Here is a 21,946-nt window from a genome sequence, read left to right as displayed (position 1 = left end):
AGCGATTCAAACATCTGTGGACCACAGCGATTACAAAACTGCACATCTGGACTTCTGCTGTAACTCATATCACCACACCACACATAAGACATTGTGTGAGGAATGCCTTGATGAGTCCAGTGTTTCACCCTCTGTCCCTCTCCCACAATCCTTCCCCCCCCCCCCCGACTAGCAGTTAATCTTTATCAGACTGTATTCATTAGGTTTTTTTTCAGAATAAATAAACGTCTCTAATGAAATATGCTGTTCTTGTTGTGAACTGACAGACATGGCATACACAACTGACAATAGATATTCATATGTATTGGGTTGTGTTAGGTCTATGGTGCATGTTTACATCACAAAAAATAAAAAGCATATATGATTGCTACTGTAGTGCCTCGGACAGAGCCATAAACAATTCCAGCCAATCAACACGTTGCTTCAGGAGTATGGAAAGGGAGGGTGTAATTTCATTGGCTGTTGCGCTCAAACATCAATAACCTTTGGCCAAAATCACAGACCAAACCAAGAAGTCCCTTTCCCCCTTTAAAGGACAGAACAGACTCTGAGATAGAGGTACCTGAGTGTGGAGAGGAGGTGCATCACTTCCACCAGTGGCCTACAGGGGGCAGCAGCTGCACTGGTGCTCTGTCTCCACAAGGTGGCAGTACAGATCCATGGATCATTGGTGAGCATGGTCTCCTTTGGTCTCTCTCTCCCTCCCCCCCCCCCCCCCCCCCCCACACACACACACACACACACACACACACACACACACACACACACACACACACACACACACACACACTTTGAATCAGAGAGTCTGGGGCCTCTCACCTCTCAGCCACTCCCATTCCCTCATCATGTGATAGACACAGAGACACACACACAGTAACACACACACACAGAAGGAGAACATTGTTTAAAGTTGATGTTCAATGTTCAATTATGGAATGTGTGTGTGTATTAGAGACACAAGTGTAGCCGGTATTACACTCACCGCCACTTTATTAGATACATCTTGCTAGTACCGGGTTGGACCCCCTTTTGCCTTCAGAACGGCCTTAATTCTTCCTGGCATAGATTTAACAAGGAAACATTCCTCCGAGATTTTGGTCCATATTGACATGATAACTTCACTGCAGATTTGTCGGCTGCACATCCATGATGCGAATTTCCCACTCCAGCACATCCCAAAGGTGATCTATTGGATTAAGATCTGGTGATTGTGGAGGCCATTGGGGTACAGTGAATGCATTGTCATGTTCAATAAATCAGTTTGAGATGATTTGAGCTTTGTGACATGGCGCGTTATCTTGCTGGAAGTAGCCATCAGAAGATGGGTACACTGTGGTCATAAAGGGATGGACATTGTCAGCAACAATACTCAGGTAGGCTGTGGTGTTTAAACAATGCTACATTTGTACTAAGGGGCCCAAAGTGTGCCAAAAAAATATCCCCCACACCAACACCACCAGCCTGAACCATTGATACAAGGCAGGATGGATCCATGCTTTCATGTTGTTTACGCCAAATTCTGACCCTACCATCTGAATGCATTAAACTAGGCAGGATGGATCCATGCTTTCATGTTGTTTACGCCCAATTCTGACCATCTGAATGCATTAAACTATGCAGGATGGATCCATGCTTTCATGTTGTTTACGCCCAATTCTGACCCTACGATCTGAATGTCGCGGCAGAAATCGAGACGCATCAGACCAGGAAACATTTTTCCAATCTTCTATTGTCCAATTTTAGTGAGCCTGTGAGAATTGTAGTCTCAGTTTCCTGTTATTTTAGTGAGCCTGTGAGAATTGTAGCCTCATTGTCCTGTTCGTAGCTGACATGAGGGGCACCCGGTGTGGTCTTCTGCTGCTGTAGCCTATTCTGCTTCAAGGTTCGACGTGTTGTGCGTTCAGAGATGCTCTTCTGCATACCTTGGTTGTAACAAGTGATAAGTAATAAGTGGTTATTTGAGTTAGTGTTGCCTTTCTAAAATCTCAAACCAGTCTGGCTGCTCTCCTCTGACCTCTGGCATTTTCGCCCAGAGAAGTGCCGCTCATTGGGTATTTTCTCTTTTTCGGACCATTCTCTGTAAACCCTAGAGATTGTTGTGCGTGAACATCCCAGTAGATCAGCAGTTTCTGAAATACTCAGACCAGCCTGTCTGGCACCAACAACCAGACCACATTCAAAGTCACTTAAATCACCTTTCTTCCCCATTCTGATTCTTGGTTTGAACTTCACTTCACATGTCTACATGCCTAAATGCATTGAGTTGCTGAAATGTGATTGGCTGATTATATTCATGTATTTGCGTTAACGAGCATTTGAACAGGTGTACCTAATAAAGTGGCCGGTGAGTATAGGTTGAACCATTCAGTACGCCCCCTACGGTTCAATACGCAGACGTGAACGGTGGTGTTATGAAATGACCGTCATTTTCCTTCATTTTTGAAAACTTGCTTATTGCGCTGCAGACTGCATGCACATTGTACATTTAGATCCACAGAACATATCTGAGCCTCACAGAATCTCACAGAAACACACACACATACAACAACAAACACACACACACACACACACACACTCACACACTTTGAATCAGAGAGTCTGGAGACGCTCATCTCTCAGCCACTCTCTGAAGGTGAACGTTCAGCTAGAGGCGGCTGTGAACCTGGCCTGGGCGTCTGGCAGTAACAAACGCCTCAGTATCGCGATACCAGCAGGACCATGACTTCTCCATCTCTGTGAGACTCTCTCAGGGTCACTTGTTTGTTTTGTTTTGAACAGTATTAATACACCTAACGTTAAAGTTGACAGTTCTTCATTTTAATCCATCATAATTTTAATAGAATTAGGCAAATTTCTCTTCATAAATCTCTAGAGGTCCGTTTAGTGTGTGCGCTCAGAACAGCTAGTGGCTGAACCAGTCATACATTATTACAGCCAATCATCAACAGGGGATGAATTTGATTGGCTGTTGAGCTCAAATATCAACAACATTTCACCAGGATCGAGGACTAAGTCTATGAGTTTCTTTCTCCTACTGATGTACAAACTGAACCACACAGATCTCATGTTCATTAAACAAAACCAGTGCAGTGTAACCAACCAGTATATACATAGGTGTATACGATTGTGTTGTTGTGTATTGCTATAGTAGTGAAAGATATTGTGTTTTTAAAAGAAGGTAAATATTACTGAGTGATAATGGCCATTAAGCTATTTTGGAAATTATTTCCCTCTGCAATTCCATTATTCAGTGTGATTCATGTATCTTCACATTAGAGTTTTACTTTAAATCCCTTTTCTTGAGGCATAAATGACGTTGGGTGAATACCTGCTTTGAACCTCATTCTATCATAAATGTCCACTAGATGGCAGCACTATGGTTGATAACCAAACTTTTAACAGGTGGCCAACAGTGAAGTTAAGGTTTGGTGTTGGGAAAGATAAAGAAATGAAATACGCCAAAATCATTATCAAAATGCAATCATTATTGATATGTACGGAGCCTCCTTAACCAATGTCCTGAGCATTTAAAGCAAATACAAACTGTTTCTAAACAGCACTAAAGATTTTGTTCGTAAATAGGAAATTCAAATTAGTTGGAAAAGCCATAGGCCTATTAGTCCATTAAGACATTCACAATATTAGTTTTTAGTGAGAGGATGTTATCGGCACGAACTCACCCAACTTGTTACGTTCTCCTTTTCTTGGGGTATAAATAACATTGGATTAATACCCGATTAGCGTTGAACATAATTCTTGCTACCAAAAATGTCCACTAGGTGGCAGCACTATGGTTGACAACCGAACTTTGAACAGGTGGCCAACAGTTTTTTTTTTTTTTTTTAACAACGCAATTTAAGTAAATTGTTATGGCCATAGGCCTATTAATCCATTAAGGTATTCACACTATTATCACACTATTTTTTGTGAGATGACGCCATCTGCACGAACATACCCTCTCACTCAACAAGGAAGTAATTTGCCACGTGCATCAGTCTCTGGCAAAACGAAACTGAACTGTCGCTTTTCAAGTTTTGTAAAGTGATTCAGAGGGCCTTGGCAGAGAGAATGGCAGAAGCAACTTCATATAACCAGGACGTTTTCACATGTCCGATTTGTTTGGATCTACTGAAGGATCCAGTGACTATTCTCTGTGGACACAGTTACTGTATGGGCTGCATTAAGGGCTGCTGGGATCAGGAAGATCAGAAGGGAGTTTACAGCTGCCCCCAGTGCAGACAGAGTTTCTCTCCAAGACCCGTTTTACACAAAAATAATAGTTTTGCTGAGCTTGTGGAGCAGACCAGGAAGACCAGAATCCATACTCCTTCTCTTGCTGACCGTTTTACTGAACCTGGAGATGTGGAGTGTGACGTCTGCACTGGGAGAAAACTCAAAGCTGTCAAGTCCTGTCTGGAATGTCTGGTGTCTTACTGTGAAACTCACTATGAAGTTCACAATAATATTCACCCAGGAAGAAAACACTCCGTGATTGAAGCCACTGGCCAGCTACAAGAGAGGATCTGCTCTCAACATAAGAAGATTTTTGAAATATTTTGTCGAACCGATCAGACTTGTATCTGCTATCCGTGCACGATGGACGAACATAAAGGCCATGACACAGTCACTGCTGCGGCAGAATGGACTGACAAACAGGTGAGTACCGCAGCTGCACTTGTGTTCTAAATAACTCTTAATGTCTTTTGATGGTCTTATAACACTACATTTCAAACATGAAACATTGTAATTAATTCAGGAATATTATAGACTACTTTTGCTGTCTGCAGTGTCTCTTTAGCCGAGAAAACCTGATAACTTTACACTGAAAATTGTGATTTTCAGTTTGCGCAGGTTCTGGACCAGTCTTTATTCATGTTAAATATTTAATACCAAATTCTCAGTGAATTGCATTGACATTGACATTGACATCATCGACTTTTTCTCAAGAACTGTGTGCAACATGTGAGCCCAACATAATTTTTAGAGTTTTTTTTTTCATTTTGTTACACTTGTGCCATTAAATCCCCCTTTAGTTAAAAAAAAGAATGCTTCATAATGCCTTCAATTTACACTTTTACATATGATATGATATTATTATCTTGAAGGCTAAGAGCTTATGAGGAAATGTGGCTGTTTTTAATCAACAGAAGCAGTGCAGGGAGACCCAAAGTAAAATGCAGCAGAGAATCCAGGAGAGAGAGAAGGAGCTGCAGGAGCTGAGGAAGGCTGTGGAGACTCTCAAGGTGAGTACTGACCAGAGGAGAGGAGGACAGCTGGTTAGAGGTTTTAGCGTTCATGTGTTATTGTATTATCAAATCTGCAATGATGTGCTATGGCCAGATCACAGCTATAATGCTTTTTGTCACGACAAACTGCCTCTTTTCTTCTAGCAATCAGATATTAGATTTCCAAAGACTGGTGTAGATGAGGGGGGGTGGGAAGTGCAATTGCAGCTTGGGCCAAATAGTTCTGAGCACAGAGGGGCAGTGTGTTACAGGATTGGGCCTTAAGTAACATCATTTAACAGAGCCCGTCACCATGAGTGAGTTTGCTCCTTCACTTACCTCTGTGGGTCTCCTGTCACCTTCCTCTTTGTGTGTCTCCTAACAGAGCTCTGCACAGACAGCAGTGGAGGACAGTGAGAAGATCTTTACTGAGATGATCCGCTCCATTGAGAGAAGGTGCTCTGAGGTGAAAGAGCTGATCAGAGATCAGGAGAAGGCTGAGGTGAGTCAGGCTGAAGGACTCCTGAAGCGACTGGAGCAGGAGATTGCTGAGCTGAAGAGGAGAGATGCTGAGCTGGAGCAGCTTTCACACACAGAGGATCACATCCTTTTCCTCAAGGTAACTGTTGATGGATAGCTAGTGTGCAAAATATTTGAATCAATTCAAATGGCGTATTGTCTGTTTAATTTGTAGATATTATACTGAGCATCAACTCTTAGTAGCTACTTAATGCAGGTTCAATGCCTTCAGAAATAACACTTAGAATTTTCACACAAAGCATTTTTAGTCATTTGCTGAAGCCTACTGACTGCAAAAACAATTTCTTCTGTCTGTCTGTCTTTTCTTTTATTTCTTTATGTAGTGTTTCCAGTCCGTCAGTGACCCATGTCAGTCTAAAGACTTATCCTGCATCTCTGTGAACCAAGGCGTCTCTTTTGAGGCTGTGAAGAAATCCGTCTCCTCACTAAAGGGGCAGCTGGAGAATTTCTGCAAGGAGGAAGTCATGAAGATATCTGCAGCAGGTGAATCATGTTCCTGCTACATTACATTCTCATTATTTTAATATGCCTGTGTCACCTAGGGGCACAGGGCCATAACAACATGGAACTACTTCAGTACTTCTGCCATTGGGTTTTATTGATGAACAGATCCAGATGTCTCATAGACCTGGGTCACCCTTTTAATCATGTCATTTTCATCTCAATGGAGATGGGTGTCCTTTAAAGCTGTGGCCTTTAAGGCCTCCTGAAGCAACAAGTTGTTTGGCTTGGTCAGAACCACTACGTTTGCTTCCCGTTTACAGAGCCAGGATTGTGTGTGTATTGTCATGATCCGGCCCACAGACATGACAAATAACAGACATTCACAGAGTTTAAAAGCCAAAACACTAAGGATTTATTACAATTAGCCCGGACACAAACAGTCCAAGCTTTGGTGAGGTGTGGCAGTCAGTGAATCAGTAAGCGTTAGCGTGTATGCCTGCATGCTAGGTCAGTAAGTGGAGTGTTGTATTGTGAAAAGTACGCAAAGATGAGCATGGCACGAGCAGAGCGTAGGGCGCAAAGTTTCCCTTGTCTTTCTCTCCGAATCTCTCTCTGAAGCTCTGTCAGAATCTCCTCCTGGAACCAGTGGGATGTGCTCTTATAGTACCGGTCCCAGGTGTTCCCAATCACTGATGAGCTGAACACACCTGCTGGGCATCTGCAAGACAAACACACAGACAGACAAACAGCCAGCCCAGCAACCAAAAGAAGCGGGGTCGTCACAGTATGAACACCAGAGGTTCTTTGAGGACTGTGAGGAGCAATTCACTGAATTTGACAAAAAGTGTTTTGGATGAGAATGGCGGACCACACCTTTAAATGAGTGCATGCCCTTCTTCCATTGTGTGTGGGAGGGAGTGGGGTGGCCTTTAAGACTCAAGTAGCTGAAGACTCATTGTGTCACTGAATAAGTGAACATAAAATACTACTGTATATCTTAACTGATACATTTTAAAATGGGGATGATGCAAGTGTGTTATTTTTGTTATAATTTCATTCTTTCTGTCTCAATAGTGACTGAAGTCCATGCCATTCTGACCGAACCGGTGACCAGAGAGGATTTTTTACAATGTGAGTTAGCCAGACATACACAAATCAACACACACACACACACACACACACACACACTTACTGTTTCATGGATATAGTCACACCTTTGAATACACGTAGAATAATGAACATGCCAATACAACCTGGAGCACATATAGGGACAAACATACATGTACATAAATGCAACACTGAAGAACTTTACAACACATGGACATGCATATGAAGTCAGACACATAAACCTTTATTTACGTTAACTTTCATAAACCTTCATCAACGTATGATCCCCAGCCCCCACCCTCACACACCAACATTCATACACACACACAACAACAGAATCATATACACACAATCCACACATGGAAATAAGCATACAAAGACAAACATATACAGACAGTACACACACAAACACAACACACCAAGTGCAGACAGACATGGACAGACACGCACACACACAAATCTCACACTCAGACAAAGCATTCCGCCTTTGCACACAAGGTATCAAAGAAACAGATAATGACACACACACACACACACATATCTGCCTATTTATCTCCCCGATACATTTAAACTAATTGAACTCGTCCTGTCGTTCTCCTCCATCAGACTCCTGTCACTTCACACTGGATCCAAACACAGCACAAGGAAACCTCCATCTGTCTGAGGGGAACAGGAGGGTGGAATGGAGAGATGAGGTCCAGTCATATCCTGATCATCCAGAGAGATTTGATTGGTGGTATCAGGTGCTGTGTAGAGAGGGTGTGTCTGGACGCTGCTACTGGGAGGTTGAGTGGAGTGGGGAGGTTTCTATAGCAGTCTCATATAAAAGCATCAGCAGGACAGGAGGTGATGAGAGTAGGTTTGGATGTAATGATCAGTCCTGGTGCCTGGACGTCTCCAGCAGCAGCTCCTCTTTCGGGCACAATAATAAAGAGACTAAACTCCCTCTGGTGGCCAGCTCAAGAATAGGAGTGTATGTGGATCACAGAGCAGGAACTCTGGCCTTCTACAGCATCTCTGACACAATGACCCTCCTGCACAGAGTCCAGACCACATTCACTCACACACTCTACCCTGGGTATGAGCTAGATATGGGATCATCAGTGAAGCTGTTGTGACTGACATACAGATCAATGCTGTTATCACATCTCTACACACAACCATAAACACACCACATCACATCACCACACATATAACACACCACACACATGTAAGGATCTGACAGCTGGGCCTGAGGGTCTCTGATCTTGGGGTGAACATCAGACCAAAGTCATTCACACATCTGTGGACCACAGCGATTACATTACTGCACCTCTGGACTTCTGCTGTAACTCATATCACCACACCACACATAAGACATTGTGTGAGGAATGCCTTGATGAGTCCAGTGTTTCACCCTCTGTCCCTCTCCCACAATCCTTTTCCTCTCCCTCCTGCTCCTCCAAACCCCCTCCCTATTTTATTGTACACATGTCTGATGTAAGGTTTACTATGAAACCAATCAAGTCGTGTAGATGGGATGTAATTTTCATGAGGCTGTGTTAAAAAATGTTAAATAATACAAAAATGAATAGAATTGTAATTACAGAAATTCAATTTTGAACAGGTTGTTAGTCCCTCTTTTATTGTACACATGGATGATGTAAAGTCTACTATGAAGCTACTTAGATTATGTTGACTAGAAGTCAATCTTTATGTATTCATCAGATATTTCAGAAAATAAATTGGTCTCTAATAAAATGCACTGTTCTTGCTGTAAAATAACAGGCATGGCTGCCCCAATCACCAAAGACTTGCATACAAAATTCATGAAATGTTTTGGGTCTTATATAATGCATAGTGCATGTTACATTTACATTTTTTGAAATAAAAAGCACACATGATTGCTACTTTACACATTTTTACTGAATATACTGTATATCTAATAGAACATGAGTGAGTATGATAGAAGGCAAGATTATATGATGAGAACATCATAAGAAGACTCAAAACAGTTGATTTTGCATGTCAGTCTATGAGAAACAACACATTCTTACTCCCCATCAGGGGATGTGGCCGTGTGCATGCACTGTCTCTGTAGAGAACAGAACAGTCTACTGGACTGTAGAAGAGTCCATCTGAACCCAGATCAGAATCTTGAGATCATCTTTCTTCTGGGTGAGAGCTGAGATTGACACTGAGTAAGTGCAGGTGACTGGCGTCATGTAGTATCTAAACTTATGCCAAAATAAGGTTGAACATGAGATGTGATCATGTTGTGTAGCTGTTATGTGATCACAATCATGGTAGAGAAACATGGCTAAAGGTTAAGTAAACACTCCCTCCATAATTTCTCTCTCTTTTTTTTGTGTTGAATGACAGATTTAAAACACCAGGATCGAGGGTTAAGTCTATGAGTCTCTTCCTCCTACTGACACACAGGTCTCATGTTCATTACACCAAACCTCCTACTGACACACAGGTCTCATGTCATTACACCAAACCTCCTACTGACACACAGGTCTCATGTCATTACACCAAACCTCCTACTGACACACAGGTCTCATGTCATTACACCAAACCTCCTACTGACACACAGGTCTCATGTCATTACACCAAACCTCCTACTGACACACAGGTCTCATGTCATTACACCAAACCTCCTACTGACACACAGGTCTCATGTCATTACACAAAACCTCCTACTGACACACAGGTCTCATGTCATTACACAAAACCTCCTACTGACACACAGGTCTCATGTCATTACACAAAACCTCCTACTGACACACAGGTCTCATGTCATTACACAAAACCTCCTACTGACACACAGGTCTCATGTCATTACACAAAACCTCCTACTGACACACATGTCTCGTGTTCATTACACCAAACCTCCGGAGGTCCTGCCCTCTCTTCTTAATGATCTGCCCCTATTGGTAATCTTCAGTCCAGTTTCTATTCTATTTCTGTATTATTTTTGTCTCAGTACTATTGTCTGTGTTGCTCATTGTCTGCTCTCTCCTGCAGCTACAAATACTTGTGTTGTATTTTATTTGGTGATTTATTTAATAAAAAGTATATTTATTTTGACTTATGGAAACCACGTCTCTGACTCCTCACTAAATGAACCTGTGTGCCCTTATTGGTACTATTGTCTGTGTTGCTCCTTGTCTGGTAAATAGCCCCTATACAACTGTCCTGATCATTATAAATATTAAAAAAATAAAAACTGTTTTTAAACCACAGCGTGAAATAATTCGTTTTTGTCCAGGACATTTAAATGAACTGTAATGGCCATAGGCCTATTAGTCCATTAAGCGATTCACATTATTAGTTTTCAGAGAGAGGACGTTATCTGCACGAACACGTCCTCTCAATTACTCAACAAGGAAGTAATTTGTTACTTTAGTCAGTTTCTGCTAAAACAAGTGTGAACTATCGCTTTTCCAGCTTTGTGAAGTGATTCAGGCTGCCTTAGAAGAATGCCGGAGAATATTCTGTATAACCTACTGAAGGATCCAGTGACTATTCTCTGTGGACACAGTTACTGTATGGGCTGCATTAAAGGCTGCTGGGATCAGGAAGATCAGAAGGGAGTTTACAGCTGCCCCCAGTGCAGACAGACTTTCTCTCCAAGACCCGTTTTAAACAAAAATAATATTGTTGCTGAACTTGTGGAGCAGACCAGGAAGACCAGAATCCACACTCCTTCTCTTACTCACGGTTTTGCTGGACCTGGAGATGTGGAGTGTGACGTCTGCACTGGGAGAAAACTCAAGGCTGTCAAGTCCTGTCTGGAATGTCTGGTGTCTTACTGTGAAACTCACTATGAAGTTCACAATGACCTGAACCCAGGAAGAAAACACTCAGTGATTGAAGCCACTCGCCAGCTACAAGAGAGGGTGTGCTCTCGACATAAGAAGATTTTTGAAATATTTTGTCGAACCGATCAGAGTTGTATCTGCTATCCGTGCATGATGGACGAACATAAAGGCCATGACACAGTCACTGCTGCAGCAGAACGGACTGACAAACAGGTGAGTACCCCAGCTACACTTGTGTTCTAAATAACTCTTAATGTCTTTTGATGGTCATATAATACTACATTTCAAACATAAAACATTGTAATTAATTCAGGAATATTATAGACTACTTAAGAATCCTACTAGTCTGACAGGAAGGGATGTCAATCAGTCTCAACCCTACATGAATATGTATGTGGCTAGTCTGATCCAGAAGTGAAGAGTGGCTACAATATCTGGTCACAGAGAATGGGGAGGACAGTTTCACTATGACCTTGAAGGAGAATCACAGTCTGAAAATGAATTCAGCTAAAACACAAAGACTTTTCTGTTTGGATGTTATTCATTATTTTGTATACTATTACTTGTAATTATGCGAGGCACAACGCGGTAAATACGATAGAATATTATAGAATAATGATAGAAAATAAAAATAATATACAATAATAATAATAATTATGATTCACAACTCTTTCATTACAACAATAATTTCCTTTTGAAATGTTGATTATAGATGTTATGTATAATTACAAACAGGTTGAAAAATATGGGCTCCAAAGTACTATACATTAACCACTGCAACAAAAATCAGTCCATCTGTGACCACCTCAACGAAAGCCAGTTTATCTGTGATCACTACAACAAACATGACTACACCTGTGGTTTCCAGGGTAACTGCATGAAGAAGGTTATAACACAACATGTGAACTCCACAGCTCTGTGGAATTGTGTCAACTGCAACATGGATCTAAAATAAGACACCAGATTGTAAGACTGCATATCAGTCTTTAACATGTATGCCCCCCCCCCCCCACACACACACACACAGACAAACACACACACACACACACCATCACACACACACACACAGAGACACAGACACATAGCCTTAACATTTATTAAAAGGAAACCTTTTGCATTTATTAATTTGACAGAGCATATCAAGGAGAACAAATGAGATCAGTAGATGGGTGCCTTGTATGACTGTTGACTGTGTGTATAACTGTGTATGTGAGTTTAAATCACTCTGGAAAGAAAACAGGTATGTCATGTGACTCTAACTTACTCTCCAACAACCTCTATCTAAGATCCGATTTTGATGACCAACCTGTATATACATTGTGTTGTTGTGTATTGCTATTTTAGTGAAAGATATTGTATTTTTAAAAGAAGGTAAGATTATATGACTGATTGATAATGGACATTAAGTTATTTTGGAAATTATTTCCCTTTCCAATTCCATTATTCAGAGTGATTCGTCTTAACTATTTATTTTACTAAATTCCCTTTTCTTTAGATATAAATAATATTGAGTTAATACCTTTTCAGCTTTGAACATCATTTTACTACCAAAAATGTCTCCAGGAGGTGGCAGCACTATTGGCGATAACCGAACTTTGAACTGGTGGCTATTTTTTTTAATAATTCGTTTTTGAACAGGAACTTAGAAATAAATTGTAATGGCCTAAGGCCTATTAGTCCATTAAAGCGATTCACACTTTTAGTTTTTAGTGAGAGGACGTTATCTGCCCGAACACACCCTCCCATTTACTCAACAAAGAAGTAATTTGTTACGTGCATCCGTTTCTGCTAAAACGAAAGTGAGAACTGTCGGGAAGCTTATGTGAAGCGGTTCAAAGGGCCTTAGAAGAATGGCAGACGCAACTCCGTATAACCAGGACCTTTTCACATGTCCGATTTGTTTGGATCTACTGAAGGATCCAGTGACTATTCTCTGTGGACACAGTTACTGTATGGGCTGCATTAAGGGCTGCTGGGATCAGGAAGATCTGAAGGGAGTTTACAGCTGCCCCCAGTGCAAACATACTTTCTCTCCAAGACCGGTTTTATACAAAAATAACATTTTTGCTGAGCTTGTGGAGCAGACCAGGAAGACCAGAATCCATACTTCTCTTGCTCACGGTTTTGCTGGACCAGGAGATGTGGAGTGTGACGTCTGCACTGGGAGAAAACTCAAAGCTGTCAAGTCCTGTCTGGAATGTCTGGTGTCTTACTGTGAAACTCACTATGAAGTTCACAATGATGTAAACCCAGGAAGAAAACACTCAGTGATTGAAGCCACTCGCCAGCTACAAGAGAGGGTGTGCTCTCGACATAAGAAAATTTTTGAAATATTTTGTCGAACCGATCAGAGTTGTATCTGCTATCCGTGCATGATGGACGAACATAAAGGCCATGACACAGTCACTGCTGCAGCAGAACGGACTGACAAACAGGTGAGTACCCGCAGCTAGACTTGTGTTCTAAATAACTCTTAATGTCTTTTGATTTTTATGTCTTATACCATTCAATTTTAAATGATTAATTCAGGAATATTATAGACAACTTTTGCTGTCTGCAGTGTCTTCTTACCCTTTACACTGACAATTGTAGCCGTAAAATGATTTTCAGTTTGCACAGGTTCTGGACCAGTTTTTATTCTTGTTAAATCTTTGATACGGAATTCTTTGCTTTGCATTGACATTGACACCATTGCCTATTTCTCAAGAATAAAAACATGGGAGCCCAACATAACAATTTCTCATTTTGTGCCATTGAATCCCCCTTTAGTTAAAACTAGTGCTGTCAAACGATTAAAATATTTAATCGCGATTAATCGCATTTATGTCATAGTTAACTCAAAATTAATCGCGATTAATCGCAAATTTTTATCTATTCTAAATGTCCCTTCATTTATTTATTTTTTCCATCATTTTATTTTTATTTTAATGCCCTTATCAACATGGAACAGTGAATTGGCTTGCTTTATGCAAATGTTTTATTTTATTGAAAACCAACATTACCAAATAGGGCGGTACAAAATAAAATTTCAGGTAAACAAGGACTCAACCTATAGTGCAGTTAAACCATGGCTTAATATTGTATTTTTTTTTTTCAAGTTTGCTGGGAACATAGCAGTCAGTTCTCTTATTTCAGAAACAATGAACCGTAACAGTTAGGTTACCAATAAAAGGTAAGCCTACTACTTCTTTGCTTTCAGCCAGCTGCCTGTTGACATTTTCAGACAACAGTGAAGCTTGCTTCTTTTGCACAACACAACTTTTAAAAAGTAAACTTTCCATTCAGAAGCTTTTTATCATCCATTTCGCCGTATGTCGCTCACCATTCACTCTCAAACCGTAACGTTAGCCTACTACACAGTTTGCGAGGCCAAAAAGAACGTTAATCTAAAAAAAATAAAAAAAATAAAAAATAAAAAATAAATAAATCTCTCGCGTTAATCTCGCGATAAAATAATTAACGGCGTTAAAATGGGTTTGAGTTAACGGCGTTAATAACGCGTTAAACTGACAGCACTAGTTAAAACATAATCATTTTTAATGCTTCAAATGTACACTTTTACAAATTATATGAAATTATTATCTTGAAGGACTAAGAGTTTATGAGGAAGTGTGGCTGTTTTTTAATCAACAGAAGCAGTGCAGGGAGACCCAGAGTAAAATGCAGCAGAGAATCCAGGAGAGAGAGAAGGAGCTGCAGGAGCTGAGGAAGGCTGTGGAGACTCTCAAGGTGAGTACTGACCAGAGGAGAGGAGGACAGCTGGTTAGAGGTTTTAGCGTTCATGTGTTATTGTATTATCAAATCTGCAATGATGTGCTATGGCCAGATCACAGCTATAATGCTTTTTGTCATGACAAACTGCCTCTTTTCTTTTAGCAATTAGATCCGGTAGACTGGTATAAATAAGGGAGGAGTGGGAAGTGCAATTCCAGCTTGGGCCAAATAGTTCTGAGCACAGAGGGGCAGTGTGTGACAGGATTGGGCCTTAAGTAACATCATCAAACAGAGCCAGTCACACCACGAGTGAGTTTGCTCCTTCACTTACCTCTTTGGGTCTCCTGCCACCCTCCTCTTTGTGTGTCTCCTAACAGAGCTCTGCACAGACAGCAGTGGAGGACAGTGAGAGGATCTTTACTGAGATGATCCGCTCCATTGAGAGAAGGTGCTCTGAGGTGAAAGAGCTGATCAGAGCTCAGGAAAAGGCTGAGGTGAGTCGGGCTGAAGGACTCCTGAAGCGACTGGAGCAGGAGATTGCTGAGCTGAAGAGGAGAGATGCTGAGCTGGAGCAGCTTTCACACACAGAGGATCACATCCATTTCCTCAAGGTAAATGTTGATGCATGGTTAGTGTGCAAAATATATGAATCCATTCAAACAGTGTATTGTCTGTTTAATTTTTAGATATTATACTGAGCATCAAGTCTTAGTAGCTACTTAATGCAGGTTCAATGCCTTCATAAATAAGACCTTTTAGCATCTTCACACAAAGCATTTTTGGTCTTTTACTGAAGCCTACTGACTGCAAAAACGATTTATTCTGTCTGTCTGTCTGTCTCTCTCTATTTCTTTATGTAGTGTTTCCAGTCCGTCAGTGACCCATGTCAGTCTAAAGACTCATCCTGCATCTCTGTGAACCAAGGCATCTCTTTTGAGGCTGTGAAGAAATCTGTCTCCTCACTAAAGGGGCAGCTGGAGAATTTCTGCAAGGAGGAAGTCATGAAGATATCTGCAGCAGGTGAATCACGTTCCTGCTACATTACATTCTCATTATTTTCAATATGCCTGTGTCACCTAGGGACACAGGGCCATAACAACATGGAACTACTTCAGTACTTCTGCCATTGGGTTTTATTGATGAACAGATCCAGATGTCTCATAGACCTGGGTAGCCCTTTTAATCATGTCATTTTCATCTCAATGAAGATGAGTGTCCTTTAAAGGTGTGGCCTTTAAGGCCTCCTGAAGCAACGCGTTGTTTGGCTTGGATTTTTATGGCTTGGTCAGGACAACTGAGTTTACTTCCCGTTTTCAGAGCCAGGATTGTGTGCGTATGAACACCAGAGGTTCTTTGAGCACACACACAAAATGGACAGCTATAGGACTGTGAGCAGTAATTCACTGAATTTGACAAAAAGTGTATCAGATGAGAATGGCGGACCACACCTTTAAATGAGGGCACCTCTTTCTTCCATCGTGTGTGAGAGGGAATGGGGTGGCCTTTAAGTCTCAAGTAGCTGAAGACTCATTGTGTCACTTAACAAGTGAACATATAATACTACTGTATATCTTAACTGATGCATTTGGGAATGATGGCAATGAGGCAATAGTGTTATTTTGGTTATAATGTCATTCTTTCTTTCTCACTAGTGACTGAAGTCCATGCCATTCTGACTGAACCGGTGACGAGAGAGGATTTTTTACAATGTGAGTTAGCCAGACAACACACACACACACACACACACCAACTGCTTAAGCAACATGCATATAGTCATACCTTTAAATGCACATAATAAATGTTAATCCATTCACAATCTATAAACACATATAGACACAAGTATATATACAAGTATGCATACAAGCATACTGCATATAATCTTAAATGACGCTCAGCAGAGAGGATGTTTTATAAGGTTAGATAGCCAGACATACACAATAAACATTCACGCACGTACACACACACACAAACACACGCACACACACACACACACACACACACAAAACTGATACTGTTTCATGGATATAGTCACACCTTTGAATAAACATAGAATAATGAACATGCCAATACAACCTGGAGCACATATAGGGACAAACATACATGCACATAAATGCAACACTGAAGAACTTTACAACACATGGACATGCATAGGAAGCCAGACACATAAACCTCTATTTACGTTAACTTTCATAAACCTTCATTAACGTATGATCCCCAGCCCCCACCCTCACACACTAACATTCATACACACACAAACAGAATCATATCCACACAATCCACACATGGAAATAAGCATACAAAGACAAACACATACCGGCAGTACACACACACACACACACACACACACAATACACACCAAGTCTGTCTTTTTGTTTCCTCGTTAGATTTAAACTCATTAAGCCCGTCCTGTCTTCTCCTCTATCAGACTCCTGTCACTTCACACTGGATCCAAACACAGCACAAGGAAAGCTCCATCTGTCTGAGGGGAACAGGAGGGTGGAGCGGAGCGATGAGGTCCAGTCATATCCTGATCATCCAGAGAGATTTGATGTGTGGCAACAAGTGCTGTGTAGAGAGGGTGTGTCTGGACGCTGCTACTGGGAGGTTGAGTGGAGTGGGGGGTGGGGGGTTTATATATCAGTCTCATATAAAAGCATCAGCAGGAAAGGTGGGGGTAAGGAGTGTAGGTTTGGATGTAATGATCAGTCCTGGAGGCTGAGACTCTCCAGCACCAGCTCCTCTTTCTGGCACAATAATAAAGAGACTGAACTCCCTCTAGTGGTCAGCTCCAGAATAGGAGTGTATGTGGATCACAGGGCAGGAACTCTGGCCTTCTACAGCATCTCTGACACAATGACCCTCCTGCACAGAGTCCAGACCACATTCACTCACACACTCTACCCTGGGCTTTGGCTTGAGTCTGGATCATCAGTGAAGCTGTTGTGACTGACATACAGATCAATGCTGTTATCACATCTCTGCACACAGCCATAAACACACCACATCTCATCACCACACATATAACACACCACACCCATGTAAGGATCTGGCAGCTGGGCCTGAGGGTCTCTGATCTTGGGGTGAACATCAGACTAAAGCCATTCACACATCTGTGGACCACAGCGATTACATTACTGCACCTCTGGACTTCTGCTGTAACTCACATCACCACACCACACATAAGACATTGTGTGAGGAATGCCTTGATGAGTCCAGTGTTTCACCTTCTGTCCCTCTCCCACAATCCTTTTCCTCTCCCTCCTGCCATGTCATTTTCATGAGGCTGTATTAAAGAATGTTAATCGAATGTTAGCCCCTTTTTTATTGTACATATGGCTGATGTAAGATCTGCTATGAAGCTAATTAGGTTTTGTTGATGAGAAGTAAATCTCTCATCACTTTTTTCAGAAAACAAACTGGTCACTAATAAAATGCACTGTTCTTGCTGTAAAATAACAAGCATGGCTGCCCCAATCACCAAAGACTTGCAAACAAAATTAATGATATGTTTTGGGTCTCATATAATGGTGCATGTTACATTTACATTTTTAATAAACACTCTTAGAAACAATAGTTTTATTTTTCATTGTAAGTCTATGAGAAACAACACCTTCTTACTCCCCATCAGGGGATGTGGCCGTGTGCATGCACTGTCTCTGTAGAGAACAGAACAGTCTACTGGACTGTAGAAGAGTCCATCTGAACCCAGATCAGAATCTTGAGATCATCTTTCTTCTGGGTGAGAGCTGAGAGTGACACTGAGTAAGTGCAGGTGACTGGCGTCATGTAGTATAAAGAAGCTCATGTGTGTGTCTAGACTTATGCCAAAAGAAGGTTGAACCTGTGATGTGTAGCTGTTATGTTATCACAATCACGGTATAGAAAACAGTCCCTCCACGATTTCTCTCTCTCTTTCTCTCTTTTTTTGTGTTGTAATTGAAATGAAATTGAGAAATTTTTTGAGAACTTTTTTTGAGAACTTTCATAACCCTGCTTAAATGGTAATTTCACCTATACTAGAATGCTATTGAAATTAAGTTAAAATAAAATACTATGTCTTGGTTTGAACCTTTGGACTCTATTCTTTAATTAATATTCAGAACAGTAATCCTGTACTATTGTTTAAAGAAAGCTGAACAGAAAACATGATTATTCAAAATCAGTTAATTTAACTTTTAATGAGATAACAGTTATGGATCAAGCCATGCCGTGAACGTCAAGCAAATACCTCTAATACCAAACTAACTTCACAGCGGTTATCAATCCATCACACACCTGACAACAAACGAGTGGGACTTTAAGCAGTGATTGAGTCAGTTTGACTGTGCATGGTTGAGACAGACTGTCCATAACCTTACGCCACCATTGCCGATTTTTCCTTGAATTTGCAATTAATAGAATAGCGGAAAACAGGAAGGGCTGAATAAAATGACACACCACATGAAAAAACCCTGCATAATAATGAATCACAATCGCATTTATTCCTAAAGTAGTCCCTTGTCTGTCTGGGTGAGTCTCCACACTGGATGTGTACAATCACATTATTGATAATAATTATTTTACAAAATTGTACTAATCACAATGTTTTATCAAATTCACAGCCCACACAGACACAATGTTTTATCAAATTCACAGCCCACACAGACGCAATGTTTTTTTCAATAATATATCCAAAGAAATAAAAACCCACAGGCACAACCAAAATATCCTTAAAAAAACCTTTCACTCAACCCTCAAATGGTTTTTTTTATATTTAAAGAAAGGAAGTGATCCTTTTAAAAACCTTAAAAAAACATGTGGCATATTAAAGAACAGTCCACAATTCTTATGCATTATACCTTTTGCCAAATATAATGAATTGCACCTCGTTGTCCTCCAGCTGATCATTCTGTGCATGCGATACAAAATAATTTTAGTGTTCGCACACAGTCCCGGATCTGTCAATGTAAATGGCTATGGCACTCGAATATCAACAACATTTTGCCAGAATCACAGATTAAACCTTTAAAGTCATTCAAGAAGTCCTTTTTCCCTTTAAAGAGCAGAACAGGCTTCCCTCCAGTCCAGTCTGAGACTCTGAGACAGAGGAACCTGAGTGTGGAGAGGAGGTGCATCACTTCCACCAGTGGCCTACAGGGGGTAGCAGCTGCACTGGTGCTCTGTCTCCACAAGGTGGCAGTACAGATCCATGGATCTTTGGTGAGCATGGTCTCCTTTGGTCTCTCTCTTTCTCTCTCTCTCCCTCTCACACACACAAACACACACACACACACACACACACACACACAAACGTAAAAACACAAACACAAACACACACACACACACACACACACACACACACACACACACATTGATTCAGAGAGACTGGGGACTATCGCCTCTCAGCCACTGCCATTCCTTCATCATCTGATAGACACAGAGACACACACACACACACACAGACAGAAGGAGAAAATGGTTTAAAGTTGTTGTTCAGTGTGCCTCTTTCAGAATGTGAGTGTGTGTGTATTAGGGATGCAACGGTACATGGTATTATGTTGAACCATTCAGTACGCCCCCTACGGTTCAATACACAGACGTGAACGGTGGTGTTACGAAATTACTGTCATTTTCCTTCATTTCTAAAGCGTGCTTATTGCGCTGCAGACTGCATGCGCATTGAACATTCAGATCCACAGAACATCTCTGGAGCCTCACAGAACTTCCCTGGAACCTATCAGCGCTCTGTATTCAAATAGGAGCTGGAGAAGAGAGGGCAAACTAAAGACTCAATGATCTCAGCTCCAATTTGACAATGGTGAACGCTGGCTAGGCAGAGAGAAGCTAATCTGGAGAGGCACCACCATGTTTCAAATCCACTGTGTGGGAACATTTTGGATTCAGCATTGACGAGGGCAAGAAGACTGTAAACAAACAAAGTACAGTCTATAAGCACTTTAACATTGTTGGCTACTTGAGACTGGAAATACTTCCAACATGATGTCTCACTTACGTTGCCGGCCGTATCCCAGGTGGAGCAAGAAGAGTCCATTCATTAGCAGAACACTACAATCTCCCCCTGATGCCTTCCGACAACAACTTCCCTAAGGCCAAATGCCACATCTCACAATGTTAGCGAAAGTAAAGCTAAATTGGTGGAGCGGCCCGAGAGTTGGAAATAGTCAATTGTTTAAAGGGTGATTTATTTTCCTTAAATGTTACCGAACCCGTACTGTTATCGTGGCCCAAAAAACATGATACATACCGAACCTTGGGGCCCACTGTACCATTGCAACCCTAGTGTGTATGTCTCTGTGTGTGTGTATGTGTTTTGTTGTGTGTGTGTATGTGTTTTTTTTTGTGTGTGTGTGTGTGTGTGTGTGTGTGTGTGTGTGTGTGTGTGTGTGTGTGTGTGTGTGTGTGAGTATACCTGCATGTCCTGCTCTGTTTCTTGGATGGTCTCTTGCAAAATACTCTGGAGGCGAGTATCAAAGGTCTTGCTCTCCTCAATCATGACAAAAGACTCATCACTGAAACACACACACACACACACACACGTGCATAAAGACACACACATACTCTCCCGCAAACACATGTTTGATGCAAGTGCACACACATACACACACTCTCTCTCACACCAACATACCTACATTTACACACTAGACACATATAGCCATGGTCAGTGCATACACACACACGCACAGGCACACACACACACACACACACACACACACACACACACACACACACACAGGGAGACTCACGGCTGGTGTACGAGGCTGCTGGGGTTGGGCGGTCTGTGTGGGAGCAGAGGGGGGGGCAATGGTGTTCGAGCTCCATCAGGACTCCCACTGACAGGACTGCGCACCTTACTCTGCAAAACACACACACACACACACACACACACACACACACACACACACATAAATACACAAACACACTCACACACACATCAATACACAAACACACTCACACACACACATCAATACACAAACACACTCACACACACATCAATACACAAACACACTCACACACACACATCAATACACAAACACACTCACACACACACATCCACACAGTGTAGGAATGGGTGTGCAAAGACAAATAGACAGTGAATGTGTGTACAGGTGT

The 21,946-nt window shown here is 41.5% G+C and overlaps 2 protein-coding genes across 4 annotated transcripts in view; one reads left to right on the top strand and one right to left on the bottom strand.

The window, feature by feature from the left end:
• The first annotated feature begins 3,645 nt into the window (after window positions 1-3,645).
• Window positions 3,646-18,407, top strand: LOC105907600 (E3 ubiquitin/ISG15 ligase TRIM25-like). The gene is made up of 12 exons (XM_042708158.1): window positions 3,646-4,656; window positions 5,148-5,243; window positions 5,611-5,844; window positions 6,089-6,248; window positions 7,284-7,340; window positions 7,923-8,430; window positions 12,948-13,557; window positions 14,756-14,851; window positions 15,214-15,447; window positions 15,697-15,856; window positions 16,489-16,545; window positions 17,262-18,407. The coding sequence occupies exons 1-12, from the start codon at window positions 4,069-4,071 to the stop codon at window positions 17,780-17,782; spliced, it is 3,321 nt and encodes a 1,106-aa protein (XP_042564092.1). The 5' UTR covers window positions 3,646-4,068; the 3' UTR covers window positions 17,783-18,407.
• Window positions 18,408-18,995: 588 nt separating this feature from the next.
• ikbkb (inhibitor of nuclear factor kappa B kinase subunit beta) overlaps window positions 18,996-21,946 on the bottom strand; it is a 35,660-nt gene continuing 32,709 nt past the window's right edge. For all 3 annotated transcript variants that reach the window (XM_031570174.2, XM_031570175.2, XM_012825492.3), the window contains exons 20-22: window positions 21,580-21,689; window positions 21,246-21,345; window positions 18,996-20,242 (exon numbers count right to left, since the gene is read on the bottom strand). In XM_031570174.2, coding sequence (XP_031426034.1) covers window positions 20,192-20,242; window positions 21,246-21,345; window positions 21,580-21,689 — 261 coding nt within the window. In that variant the 3' untranslated portion in view covers window positions 18,996-20,191. The remainder of the gene's footprint in view (window positions 20,243-21,245; window positions 21,346-21,579; window positions 21,690-21,946) is intronic.

The sequence above is a fragment of the Clupea harengus genome, chromosome 7 (genome assembly GCF_900700415.2).
Source record: "Clupea harengus chromosome 7, Ch_v2.0.2, whole genome shotgun sequence".
Classification (NCBI taxonomy): domain Eukaryota; kingdom Metazoa; phylum Chordata; class Actinopteri; order Clupeiformes; family Clupeidae; genus Clupea; species Clupea harengus.
This window is presented reverse-complemented; position numbering and strand designations above follow the sequence as displayed.

Excerpts from the sequence above, each read along its gene's own strand:
- LOC105907600 (XM_042708158.1), top strand. The coding sequence starts at position 4,069 with ATGGCAGAAGCAACTTCATATAACCAGGACGTTTTCACATGTCCGATT. Across the intron at positions 5,845-6,088 it reads ATCACATCCTTTTCCTCAAG|TGTTTCCAGTCCGTCAGTGA; the intron begins GTAACTGTTGAT and ends TTCTTTATGTAG. Across the intron at positions 16,546-17,261 it reads GAGAGAGGATTTTTTACAAT|ACTCCTGTCACTTCACACTG; the intron begins GTGAGTTAGCCA and ends CTCCTCTATCAG.